This window comes from Lactuca serriola, chromosome 7 (assembly GCF_051521515.1).
Source record: "Lactuca serriola cultivar US96UC23 chromosome 7, Lser_US96UC23_V15, whole genome shotgun sequence".
NCBI classification, from domain to species: Eukaryota; Viridiplantae; Streptophyta; class Magnoliopsida; order Asterales; family Asteraceae; genus Lactuca; species Lactuca serriola.
In genome coordinates this window covers 196332419-196344938 of record NC_136414.1, presented here as the reverse complement: position 1 = coordinate 196344938, position 12520 = coordinate 196332419, and the positions used below count along the sequence as shown (strand labels likewise).

The 12520-nt window shown below is 33.2% G+C and overlaps 3 protein-coding genes across 5 annotated transcripts; 2 read left to right on the top strand and 1 right to left on the bottom strand.

The window, feature by feature from the left end:
* Nucleotides 1-1189: 1189 nt before the first annotated feature.
* On the top strand, nt 1190-3574 carry LOC145062389 (metal tolerance protein 10-like). Of its 2 annotated transcripts, XM_079010004.1 has the most exons (6): nt 1192-1637; nt 1765-1877; nt 1953-2198; nt 2274-2354; nt 2446-2676; nt 2985-3574. In XM_079010004.1, exons 1-6 carry the CDS (start codon nt 1451-1453, stop codon nt 3327-3329), a joined length of 1203 nt encoding a protein of 400 aa, XP_078866130.1. In that variant the 5' UTR covers nt 1192-1450; the 3' UTR covers nt 3330-3574. The 2 variants fall into 2 exon arrangements, with proteins under 2 accessions (XP_078866129.1, XP_078866130.1); XM_079010003.1 differs by having other exon boundaries at nt 1190-1637; nt 1765-2198.
* Nucleotides 3575-4600: 1026 nt separating this feature from the next.
* LOC145061620 (uncharacterized) lies at nt 4601-5789 on the top strand. Its single transcript, XM_079009154.1, has 2 exons — nt 4601-5036; nt 5124-5789. Exons 1-2 carry the CDS (start codon nt 4747-4749, stop codon nt 5644-5646), a joined length of 813 nt encoding a protein of 270 aa, XP_078865280.1. The 5' UTR covers nt 4601-4746; the 3' UTR covers nt 5647-5789.
* On the bottom strand, nt 5719-11085 carry CYCB3;1 (cyclin b3;1). 2 transcript variants are annotated; one of them, XM_079009152.1, is made up of 24 exons: nt 10962-11085; nt 10844-10886; nt 10701-10755; nt 10526-10613; nt 9535-9592; nt 9387-9435; nt 9209-9302; nt 9090-9125; nt 8903-8960; nt 8761-8818; nt 8600-8681; nt 8455-8487; nt 8308-8365; nt 8183-8231; nt 7798-7891; nt 7665-7722; nt 7364-7585; nt 7171-7293; nt 6979-7068; nt 6740-6901; nt 6583-6642; nt 6416-6514; nt 6164-6342; nt 5719-6071 (listed from the first exon to the last, which is right to left on the bottom strand). In XM_079009152.1, exons 2-24 carry the CDS (start codon nt 10856-10858, stop codon nt 5936-5938), a joined length of 1956 nt encoding a protein of 651 aa, XP_078865278.1. In that variant the 5' UTR covers nt 10859-10886; nt 10962-11085; the 3' UTR covers nt 5719-5935. The 2 variants fall into 2 exon arrangements, with proteins under 2 accessions (XP_078865278.1, XP_078865279.1); XM_079009153.1 differs by having other exon boundaries at nt 9535-9589; nt 10844-11062.
* Nucleotides 11086-12520: the final 1435 nt, after the last annotated feature.

The window sequence follows — 12520 nt, the reverse complement described above, 5'->3', positions numbered from 1 at the left end:
ATTTATATAAGACATGATCCTCAATGTTGTCTATGAGAGGAGATCATCCATGGTTTTGATGCCTTTGCAATCTTGCATAATGGATAGATACCCAATTACGATTTTTGCGAGTTCATCTAGTGAGTTGAACGACTCTCACATATTTGTTGTCTCTGAAAAGCTCTTCAAGGATATTCCACATCACCATAGTAGTGACTCTTATCTTCGGACACATTTGAAGGAGTGATTTTAATACCAAGATGTAAATATATGGATTGATAATTAAATGAATTTATTCGACACAAGGTCATCAAGTTTGTTGTGTTTATCAAGATTGAGGATAATATAGATGAAAGATCTGATGTTTGTGATTTTGTATGCCTTTTGTTCTATGAGATCATTCATCACAAGCCATGGACTTTCCTTTTGATGAAAACCGAGTTCTTTAATACCTCCCCTCACATACACAAGAAAAATCCGTCGCAAACGTCAAGTCAATGTTGCCTTCAAATCGTAGCTTTATTTACTCATTTATTGTAAATATTATCTTTATTTTTTATATGTTAGCACCTACATGATATAAACAGTTCAAAAAAATCAACTTAAGTTCTCACAAACTTCTTAGAGCATCTATAATAGAAGTTTTTTCAAAGCTTTTTCACTATGAACAAAATTCCCCCTTATGTTGAGACTTTTTTTTTACTAAAATCTTTTTAAAGAAGCTTGTTAATTAACAAATTCTTCTATAAAAGTTTTTCAATTAAAATGATGGGTCTCATATATATTCAACTAATTATAAGCCGCCAATTTGTACAAAAGAAATTTTAGAATATTAATATACAGTTAAGTTATAAACATATTTAAGTATTCATATAAAAAAGTAAACGAAAAAGCTCATTATATAATTATATGTATTAGTTAAGCCTTTTAGATTGATAATGTGACAATTATATGACATCAAAAACTATTAGTTAAAGTGTTAAACCTTTTGGATCAATAATAAGACATCAAAACACTTTGTAAAAAAACTATTTATAAACTAATAACTTGGATGTTGACTTTTTTTTTTAGATTCTCTTTTTTATTTGAACGAGCACACACCCGAAACTTGCCATTAATCACTTCACTCCAAACAAAAAACAATTAAAATTAAAAGAGGCTTCGGTGACGTCTAAACTCACTATTCCCTAGACTGGCCTTGTTCTCTTGTATTGTTATATATATATACCTTCAATCGAGCTTCTTCAATGTCAATGGAGTATCAATGTCTCTGAAAGTCCTAAATTAAATCGCCATATCTTGTTTTTCTTGTTTTTTGTTGATGCTGCATGCCGTTGTGGTTTCTCAATTTGTATTTATACGCGCATATCCCAACAGCATCTCATCAATTCAGAATATATATACCAGTACCTAGCTTTTAGCTACAGCTTTATAGGTCGAGATTTTGATTCTGATTTTGTCTGATCGATCGATGGAGGAGAATTCCGATCAGACTAGCGATTGGAAGATGAATTTCACAGAGCACCGATCACCTTCGGCCGTTGATGCAAATGATTCTCGTTCGTGGAGACTCGACATCAATCAATTCCGGCTGCCGGAAACTTCCGCTGCTGATAATCAATCTTCAACTCTCAGCCGCCTGCTCCTCCCTACTCTAAGTAATTGCATCGACGCTATTATATGTTAAATTCTTAATTCATTATCAGTGCACACATTTTTGAAGATGTATGATTTTTGATGCATTTTACTCATTGAAGATCATAATGTATTTGTTTATTCTCGCAGGAAGGAAGAGAAGAGTAAAAGCATATTACAAGAAGCAAGAAAGCCTCTGTGAAGGATTCAATGAAATGGAAACAATCACAAAATCAGGTTCTTTACCCGGAGCCCTAACCGAGGTTAGTATAGTACTGAAGCTTCTTTTCCCGCCAAATATGAAACATTACGCGATTTTCACTCTGTTTTGTTTTCAGGATGAAATGACGAATCTGGCTAAAAGTGAGAGAATGGCGATCTATGTATCCAACGTAGCTAACTTGATTCTTTTCATTGCTAAACTCTACGCCTCCATTCAAAGCAGATCGTTAGCTGTTATCGCATCAACTCTAGATTCGTTTCTCGATCTCTTATCTGGATTTATTCTATGGTTCACATCAAACGCCATGAGAAACCCTAATCGTTATCGGTATCCAATTGGGAAGAATCGGATGCAACCTGTTGTAAGCTCTCGTCTTACCTTCAATCCAAAATCTAAATACACACAAACGTTCTCAGCAAATTAATTTGACTCACAGGGCATTATCGTTTTCGCATCAGTAATGGCAACTCTTGGCTTCCAAATACTTCTAGAATCTGCGAGAGAAATCATTGCCGAGGTATTTGCCCTAAATTCTTCTTTTATTGGAGTATTGTTGAGAATTTTAATCGATCCAAATTGATTCATTGGCAAAATTGCATTGTTTGCAGACTCACCCTAGCAAGAACCATGATAACGAAGAATGGGTAATTGGAATCATGGTTTCTGTGACAATCGTGAAATTTATGCTGATGATGTATTGTCGAAGATTTGAAAACGCAATAGTGAGAGCATATGCTCAAGATCATTTCTTCGATGTCATCACTAATTCCATTGGATTAGCAGCAACTGTGTTAGCCGTACGTTACTATTGGTGGATTGACCCTGTTGGCGCTATAATTGTGAGTACACAGCCATTGCTCATCTATTTTAGAGTAATTACATTTTTGTCCTTGAGTATAGCTGGTTTTTTCAATATTGGTCTCAAAAAGTTTATCTTTACTACAAGTTTTTGTAATGTTTTTGGTCTCTTGTCCCTAAATGTAGATGATTCATTTTACTTGAAACATGGACACAAAACACATAACATTAAGTCGGATAATGATCACAATTGTAAGAGAAAATTTTTTTGGACCAAAATTAAAGAAATCAACCATATAACTACATTCAAAACATATAATTTTAATTACAATTTTTTTTAAACTTGTAGATAGCATTGTACACGATAAATACATGGACAAAGACTGTGATAGAGAACGTACGGTCATTAATTGGGAGAACAGCTCCACCAGAATTCTTATCAAAATTGATATATTTGGTATGGAACCACCATGAAGAAATAAAACACATTGATACAGTTAGAGCCTACACATTCGGGGGTTATTACTTTGTGGAGGTAGACATAGTGTTGCCACAAGATATGATTCTCATCGAGGCACATAATATTGGTGAAATGTTACAAGAAAAACTAGAGCAATTGGCGGAAGTTGAACGAGCTTTTGTTCATATCGATTTTGAATTCACTCACGCACCTGAACATAAGGGAAAGGCTTGAATATTTTTTTGTTCTTGTAGTTGCAAAAATAACAATAACAAAAACTCAATTCCCCTAAGGAAGAATGGTAAAATGTAGGCAGATAACCTGCTTCCATAGAAGACCTCTAACATAAAGAGGAAAAACTTTTGTTTTTTATAATTACATTTTTATATATAAAAATATGTTTGATACAATTGATAGAAGTCTATCACTACATGTAAAATAGTGAGAGTTTCAATTTTACTGTCTTTATGTTTCTTGTATTTGATACAATATTATTTTATATTTAATTATATAAGTTATCTATGTGTAATTGATTTGATATATTTTAATATAATGTATATTTTAATATAATGTGCAACCTAGTTGATGATTGTAAGGTAAGATGAAATTACCTATTTGTTATGTTTGTTTTAACCTAATTAGTTAGTCTTTTACAATCATTTCTCGTGAGCTTAGTGCTTGAGTGGAATTCAATATAGGATGTTTAAGATTCAAACCCTGATATACTTAAAATATTGTTAGTATTTTGTGATACATTTTTCATGTGAGTCTTAGGATGAGTTGATGTGGGCCGTTCAAATGATGCGGTATACAATGATGTTTAACTCTTAAATTTCATTAATCATATAGCACCAAATACTAACTATGCATACTTCAACTCAATTATAAATAAACAAGTCTAATTGAGCTATTTTTTATTTCTAATATTAAACACTGGTAAAATAAAAGTTTATTACTAAAAAGTCATGCCATCAAAGCTATTACAGAATTATTTTGTTTGTCATATTAGCTTACATATAGGTTAAATATCATATCCAAATTAGCTTGTATACCAATATTAACATTAATATAAGCACTTGTTAGGTAAATTATCAATACGTAATCTGTAAGACTATAACTAAAGATATAATAATTATAAAGTACTTTGCTGTGACATTAACTATATAAGTAGTTATGTATAATCTAAACTGACTTGATAAATTTTATATAAAAATAATATACTAATACTATAATAACATTCAAAATCCAAATTGAATCATGCAATTGCATGCTTGAAATAATTCTGTAGAAATTGTGGCATCCAATACCTTGCAACATAACTTGAAAGCCTAAATAAAACTAGGTTGGCATTATAATATTATCAAATTTATTATTATACTTTTCATATTAATCATTAGAAAAACATATTCAAGTCGACCCGTTTCGATTCGACCCATAAAACAAAATTCAGAAAAATCCCGGAAACGATCACAATTATTCACAACCACCAGACAGACACACCCACGTGTCTCCATTTACGTGACGAAGATGATGAACACACACCCACAACACACATTACACACACAACACATTGTTGAACAACAATCTGCAACCCCATGTTCGTTTTACTGGATTAGGTTAACCTAATTTCTTCTCCTGCGATCATAAAGCTATGGCTTTCACAGTAATCCCCAATCTATCTCCTCCAACTTTCACTCGTCTCCATCTTCATCAATCCTCACAGAAACCTCCATCTTCATCTTCATCGCATTCCGCAACTCACCACAACCATAACGGAGTCAGTGTACAATCCTCCGTCGAAACGCCGCCGGTTCGTGTAAGGGTTACTCCCCCGAGCGATCCTCGACAAGATTTCTACGTTAATCTCGGCTTAGCTGTTCGAACTCTCCGCCATGACTTGCCTCTCCTCTTCTCTACAGATCTCAATTACGAAATCTACAGGTACGAATATTTACTCCTCCATTGCAGACTTGGATTTCTTTCGAATTTACTTTTGCTCCAATCGTTGTCGATTTTTGAATTTTACAGAGACGATATCACCTTCGTTGATCCTCTGAACAAGTTCACCGGAATCGAAAACTACAAGCTCATCTTCCGTGCATTACGTTTTCACGGCCGTATCCTATTCAAAGACATCTCCTTGGAGATTTTTAGGGTTTGGCAGCCATCGGAGAACCTAATTCTGATCCGATGGAACCTCAAAGGAACCCCTCGTGTCCCATGGGAAGCTAAAGGCGAGTTCCAAGGTACCTCCCGTTACAAACTGGATCGAAATGGCAAAATCTACGAGCATAAAGTCGATAATCTGGCTTTCAATTTTCCTAAACAGCTAAAACCAGCTACATCTGTTCTTGATTTTGTCTCTGTTTGTCCTCCTGCTACACCTAACCCTACATTCTCATGGGCTACTACTACCCTAGATTCTACCTATTCATCTTCTTCATGGCTAGACTTCTATCGTGCAGTTAAGAACACATTGGATCCTAGCTATACCTATGATTATGATTATTCCGGTTTGCTAGATTACCAGCTAGTAGCCACTTGTTTATAGTCGGTGTGTTCATTTATTGTTATGTATACACATACTCTACATTATACGATATAACAACACTACACAAATAGATAGAGTTGATTGTGGATCATTTGATTTACGATATAAAATTTGTATGCAAAATGCATTCAATTCTTCTATTACAGGATGAGTTAAACTACAATACATTCATTCAAAAAAGTTCACTTTTTTTTTTTTGTGAAGAAGATACATGACTACAGACCATAATATGTAAAAAAAAAAACAATGGTCTCTGATGTGAGATCCAACTTAGATATTGGTTCTAAAATCAAGATGGAAGCCTGTTGAGAGGTCTGATACTTGCAACTTTGTAGTTATGATCGCTCATGTATTTGTCAAATGTAACTTTTAGCACGGCTTTTCTTGCACTTTGGTGAAATCTCAAGATCATTTCCGCACAATCTCTATATAAATATGAAATAGTGGTGTTATTATTATTATCAGATAAAAAAAGGGGTTAAGGTTACTATCAGTTAATTTGATGAAAGAATTGTACCTAATTTGATGTTCTTGATAGTGAGAATGCTTGGATAGAAGTGGGGTCCATGGTGGGGCCAAATGGAGAGTACATCTAGCAACATAAATAGCTGATGCACATAGCAATGATGGCTTGAAATGTAAAGCATCATATTCCACCAAAGATAGCTCGATCAGGAAGAATGCTAGGTTTTCAAACTGAAAAAAAAAAATGGTTCTCAATTAAATCTATATTAAAACTATTTGGATGTAGAAACTGTGAAATACCCACCTCTTTGCTTCCATGAGCAGCTCTAAGAAATCTCAGCATGAAAACATACGGTGTAGGCAAATTAAGACGAAAGTTGAGCTTATGTAAAATTGTTGTCTCCTGATAAATAAATAAAAAAAAATAGGTTAAAAAAATACAACTATATGGTTAAAAAAAAATAGGTATACCATTTTGAGCATTTGATCTCTCGTGTATAACTCTGCTGAGATGCTAATTAATTCCATAACCTAGAAAAGATGCAAACACACAATATAAATATAAATATAAAATAAAAACAAGAAATATGTAAATTAATTAACTCAATAGCAACATTTATTTATTTACCTTTGGATGCCAAAAATCTTCATATTTGGATGCTAACAAGAGTGATGTGAGACCAACTAATTGCATTTCATTTTTCTTAATATTAACAACGGACAAATAATAGTCTAACAGTGTCACCATCAAATAAAGTGTCTCTTGCATCAAATCAAATTTCAAATGTACCTGTAATTGTAAAAAACCTAGTTGTAACTTGTGCTTTGAAATAGGTACAAAAAAAATAAGGGAAATTATGTACTTACTTCTATGAGCCAATTTATGAGAATCCCCCGCATTTGAGGTGTGATGTCTGTTTGGATCTCCATGTAATTCTTCAGTGACTGATGATGTGCCTGCATTCATAACACTGTCTGTTACTATGACTGTGACTGTGACCGTTGACTCTCGTATGTATAAAAGACGAAAATGCCCTCAAAAGATATGGTAAAACTCACTTCGGTAACCCAATAATGCTGATAAATCTCATCAACATATTCAGAAACTTCAAGTTGATTGTGATCATCATATATACTTGGCAAAATCTCCTCCTTGGTGACACTGGCAAGATCCTTTAGCATCTACAAGGGCAACGTATTTTTGTCACTCATGTTACAAAAATAAATATATTTTCAAGAAAATTGTGTCAACCTTTGATCCTTCGATTAGCAAAGATGTGTATGATTTTCGACGTCTAGATTTCCCATTATTAGCAGTTGGATTTGATGTTTCCTCATTTTTCTTTGATAAAACACAAGTTGCGGATGTTTCTTCCTTTTTCTTGAATAAAACAAGAGTTGAAGATGTTGGTTTGGTAAAAACAGTGGTTCTTCTTGATACTTTAGGAATGCCAATTGTAGTTTTCACTGTTGGCTGAAATAACATAATAACGTGTTATGTATAAATCTTAAAAAAAAAAAAAAAAAAAAGATTAATTATTTATCATACATACCTTCATTGACCTCCTAGATAATCTCTTCGTATTCCCTGTTGACCGATCTTCTGACACCCTATAAAATAATAATTTAAGATGAAATATATAGATTTTTTTATTTAAAAAAAAAAAAAAAACAAAAGATACTCACATATTTATAGATCCATCACTAACTCTATTCTTCAAACGGTGGTCCCTACCATTGCTTACTTGTGGTACAACTGTTGTCCCCACTTTAGGTTTAACTGAAAACTCCAGGAAAAAAAAAAGAGTTAAGAGGGTAAATTGTAATGAATAGCAACATACTTTACTCTACCTACCAATATCGGCAATGTACTTTATCTTTTACGATTTTACCCTTCATAGCAACGTACTTACAATTTTTACTCCTAATTATTAATAACAACGCACTTACATTTCCCTACCAATATGGATAATGTACTTTATTTGTTACACATTGCCATTAGTGTTAAATAAAAAATGCAAGTATGTTGCTAATATACTTGTAATTGACTTTGAAATAAAAGTCAACTCACCAGAGAATCCAAATTTATCCTTGTTCTTTGCTTTATTTCCCAAGTTTCCCTACAAACAAAGGATAATAAGCATTCACAAGAAAATTTCAACCTATATAAATTACTAGACCAGAATAGCATCATACTTTCTTGATGTCACATGTATCTGTCTTCTCAACATGCTTTAGAACTGGAAAAGATTTCCTTTCAAAAGAAACATTTGAAAGCATTAATTCAAAGGAATTTTGGGGTATTAATGTAAAAGAACAAAAAGACACCATTAGAATAGAAACCTTTGTGGTGGGCGATAGTTCCTAGTAGATTCCCTGAATAAATTAAAAGTAATGATTACTAACAATCACAATAGGATATGACAAGACAGGACAAAACAGGTGCAAAAGACGTAAATGCCCTCATACTGATTTTGACTACAATTACCTTGTAACATAACCAACAGCTTCTTTACTTTGTAGCCTTGTTCTTGTATTAACATCAAAGACCTTTGAATCCTTGGTGCCAACTATGTTTTAGGTACAAAATAAAACCTAAGACACTAATCAAAAATAAGATCAAATATGAACTTATATACAAAATGTTACCTCTACCCTGTGTAACACGACCTTCAACAGCTTCACTCTGGCTTCCAACACGTGTTCCCTATAAGAAATCAGATTTGTTAATTGATATTAAAAAGAAAAACAAACAAAGATATACATCTAAACATAACCACTAAATGAATACCATTGAAAGTTTGCCTGATAAAGAACTCGCATTCCTTGATTTTGTAGCAATTGAAGCCCTACAAATTCACATCATACAGTAAGATAAACACAAATAGATGCTTATGACCAGATTAAATAGTGCATTAGAGGAGACTAGAGTAACAAAAAGGGTAAAATAATAATAATAGCAATGTTGGTGTGCATACCGTTGTAAATATGCCACCTTTTCCATTTTAACTTTTCTGCAATGTTTCAGACAAAGTGAATTTGTTATAGTTAGTTGAAAACAAAGAAAACTGAAGAACTTAAGACCAATGCCACTCACCCAGATTTGGAGCCATTAAAAGCTTCATTCTTTTGAAGATTACCCTGAGAATTGCTGATATCTCCCAGCACTTTTCTTGCTACTTTACCTTGAGCTGTGATATGAAGCATAAATTTGTTAAAAAGTTGTACAAACAAGAAAACTTGTTTTACTCAAAGTTAAGTTGCATAATGCTTACTAGAGTTAATGTTTTTTCCATGAATCTTGTCCAATTTGTTAAGAGCGCCCTTCATGATTATTACATAAAAACATAGGATTAGCATTTTCCAAATAATGTATGCTTTTTGCATTAAGAATTTAAGATAAACCCTTCATGTGGTGTTAACCTTTAGACAAGTGGCTTGAATTTGACTCGTTTCGGCTTTGACTGGCATAGACTTCCTTCTAAAAAAGAACAAGGTTGGATATCAGAAACCACTATAAGAGAATCAAAATGGCTATAATATATTTAAGAAGAAACAAGTTCCCACTAGCACATTCTTTTTTTCACTTAATGGTTACACGTCTTAATCTGGTAAGCTATGTATGGGTGTTTCTTTCTGAATAAATGCAGAAAGAATAAGCTTAATAGAGAAAATTGGTGAAAGGAAGTTTTCCCCATTAAGTCCTAAATTATCACAAATTTTGATCTCCTTCGTTTTTTCTTCCATTTCCCCAAGTATTCTGTCATTTCTCGAATAATTTTTAAAACATTATTTATCCAAACAACACTTAATCAAAACATATCCTAAATTTTCTACAGCTTTGGTCCGTTTTCCCATTTTATCTTTTCAAACGGTCAACAAGTTCTCCAATACTCCCCTCATTAGTCATTATCCTCGTTGAAAAACTAATCAAAGTATTGCATACATTGTCTTTAATCAGCCTCTTAAAAAAAACCTTTTGGTCTCATGTTTACTTCTTTAGATCATTTGATTTGATTAAGGAGCCTAGTCTTCTTTCCTCTCAATCATAGGCAACATTTAGACATTTGTCCCTCCAGTCACTTAGTGTTTTGGATTCACTCTCCTCCTCTTAGATATCTTATCAACTAACTGCAGCTTTTCTGACTCTAAATTGTAGCTACACAAACCAATCACATTGTCTTGACAGTTGGATTAGCTTCCTTAACCTAGCACATTTCTCATCAACATTTTGGCCCAACATAGCATGCAGTTAAAAGATCCCATTAGTTCCTAGAAATATGTATTTGTTCAGAGAAAACTCTACATGATTCTAGTTCCTTGGAGATCAAACTACAGAATACAGCCAAAAAAAGTAGATCGGCAATCAATCGTAAAACTCTACAAGCAAAGGCAATATTGAATTAAGACTTACGTAGTTTCAGCAGCAACATGATCCCGGCTATGAACCTTAACCTTTTCATTTTCTGTATACACCTTGAAGCTTCTGACTCCACCTATTACTGAAACAATTGAAGAGCTAAAATAAGAACAACGTAAATTGCATAAAGTAGAAAAGAAAAAAGTCGCGTGAGGAGAAATTGAAGTACCACTCTTCCTGGTCTCGAGTTCTCCAGAAACCCTACTCTTGAATGTGTTTAAACCCTTGATTTAAAGAACAGAAACATCAATCTACTCAGTGCAGGTAACTACAAGACAAAGAGAGCAGAAATTATCAGGGTTTCAGTCGTACCTTAACAGCTACCATTTTGTTTCACCTCCTCTGCATCTGCAACCTGTCAAAGAGTAAGGATATGGTAGAATTACTCGGATGGGTATTGATTGAATTCAATTTGGGGTCTGAGATTAACCTAGAAAGCCCTAAACGTTGATTCTGACGGAGGGATTTAGAGATTTGAAATTTGGGGGTTCTTCGCCTTTTTTAGCCGTTGCGTTATGAGGTTTTCAAAATCGTTCTTTTTACACAGCTTCTACCGCCCATGAATATCACATGGACCCCGCAAATTTTACCCAAAATGGTTTGAATTTGTGATGATAAACAATAAAACATTATTATTATTATTATTATTATTATTATTATTATTATTAACCATGTGATCCTATGAAAAGAAATTAGATTTGATGAGTTGTATATACAAGGAATTTATAGTTTTTATTAAAATAAAATTTAAGAAATTTGATAGGTAAATAAGAAGATTTGAATAAAGAATAGAGCACTATAATTAATATTAACTATGTATCCTATGAAAAAATATTGATGAGTGTTTATACAAGTTATTTAGTTTTTATTAAAATATATAATATTATTATTAATAATTATTTTTCTAGTTTTCTTGCATGAAATATGGATTTTTGTTCGAAAAGTTTTTAATTCAAGGTATTTAGATAATATTGTAGAGCTTTTCAATACCTTTATGTGGATTTAAAGATCATCGAAATCAGAGTTGAAACGAAAAAGTTATGACTATTTGAAGTTAGGAAGATTTTGGGTTTAGTCTAGTACGTTGGACGTAAATGGAGTACGTTGGGCGTAATTAAGTATGTTGGGCGTACGCGATCAGTGCCCAAACCTTATTTTCGTTGTTTGAGTCATATTTAAGCTCCTTAACTTCCCCAACCCCATTTCATTCTCAGGACCCACCTCTCCAACACCCTCCTTTGAAATCTTTGATGGGTTTTGGCCATATGAACATTCATATGTGCACATGCAAACCCTAATGCTTGGATCTAGGTTTCTCTAATTAAACATGCTTTGAATCCAAGACTTCTAATGACTAATTAGGTATAAGAACAATACAAAATCAGATCTAAAATTTTACCTTTGAATCTCTTGTTTGATCTTGTTGTCTTGGAGCTCTAGAGTCACAATTGTCACTCCTCTAATGGCTTACAAACACCAACTAGCAAAGAGGATGATTTGAGAGAAAGGTTAGGGAAGAAATCGGCCAAGGTTTCTTTTCTTTTGCAGAGGTGCCGATTTCTCATGCCCTAGGGGTCTATTTATACTTGTAAGGCTCCTGGGGTTTCACCCTTAAACCCTAATTGGATCATCTTTCCTTAAAGCAATCCAAATCATTTCCATGATAAGTCCTTGGACGAATTTGAGGCTATCCCAAGCCCTAGAATTCGTCCAACCCTATCCAAGAAGGATTTACAGCCCAAAGTGTAACTATCAAACAATTGACGGTTTATATCCTCTTATTTAATTAATCTCTTTAAGTCACCAAATTAATTCTAATTAATCTATGACTTATATTAATCAAATAACAATATTATTATTCCTTATTAATAATATTTATTCTCTCATAATAAATCATCCTATCAAGTTGCTATGGTGAAGGCAACCCAAAAGGACCATGCACAATCGGGTCAAATACTTGTCTAATATAGTTACAGCCTTAGACACTAT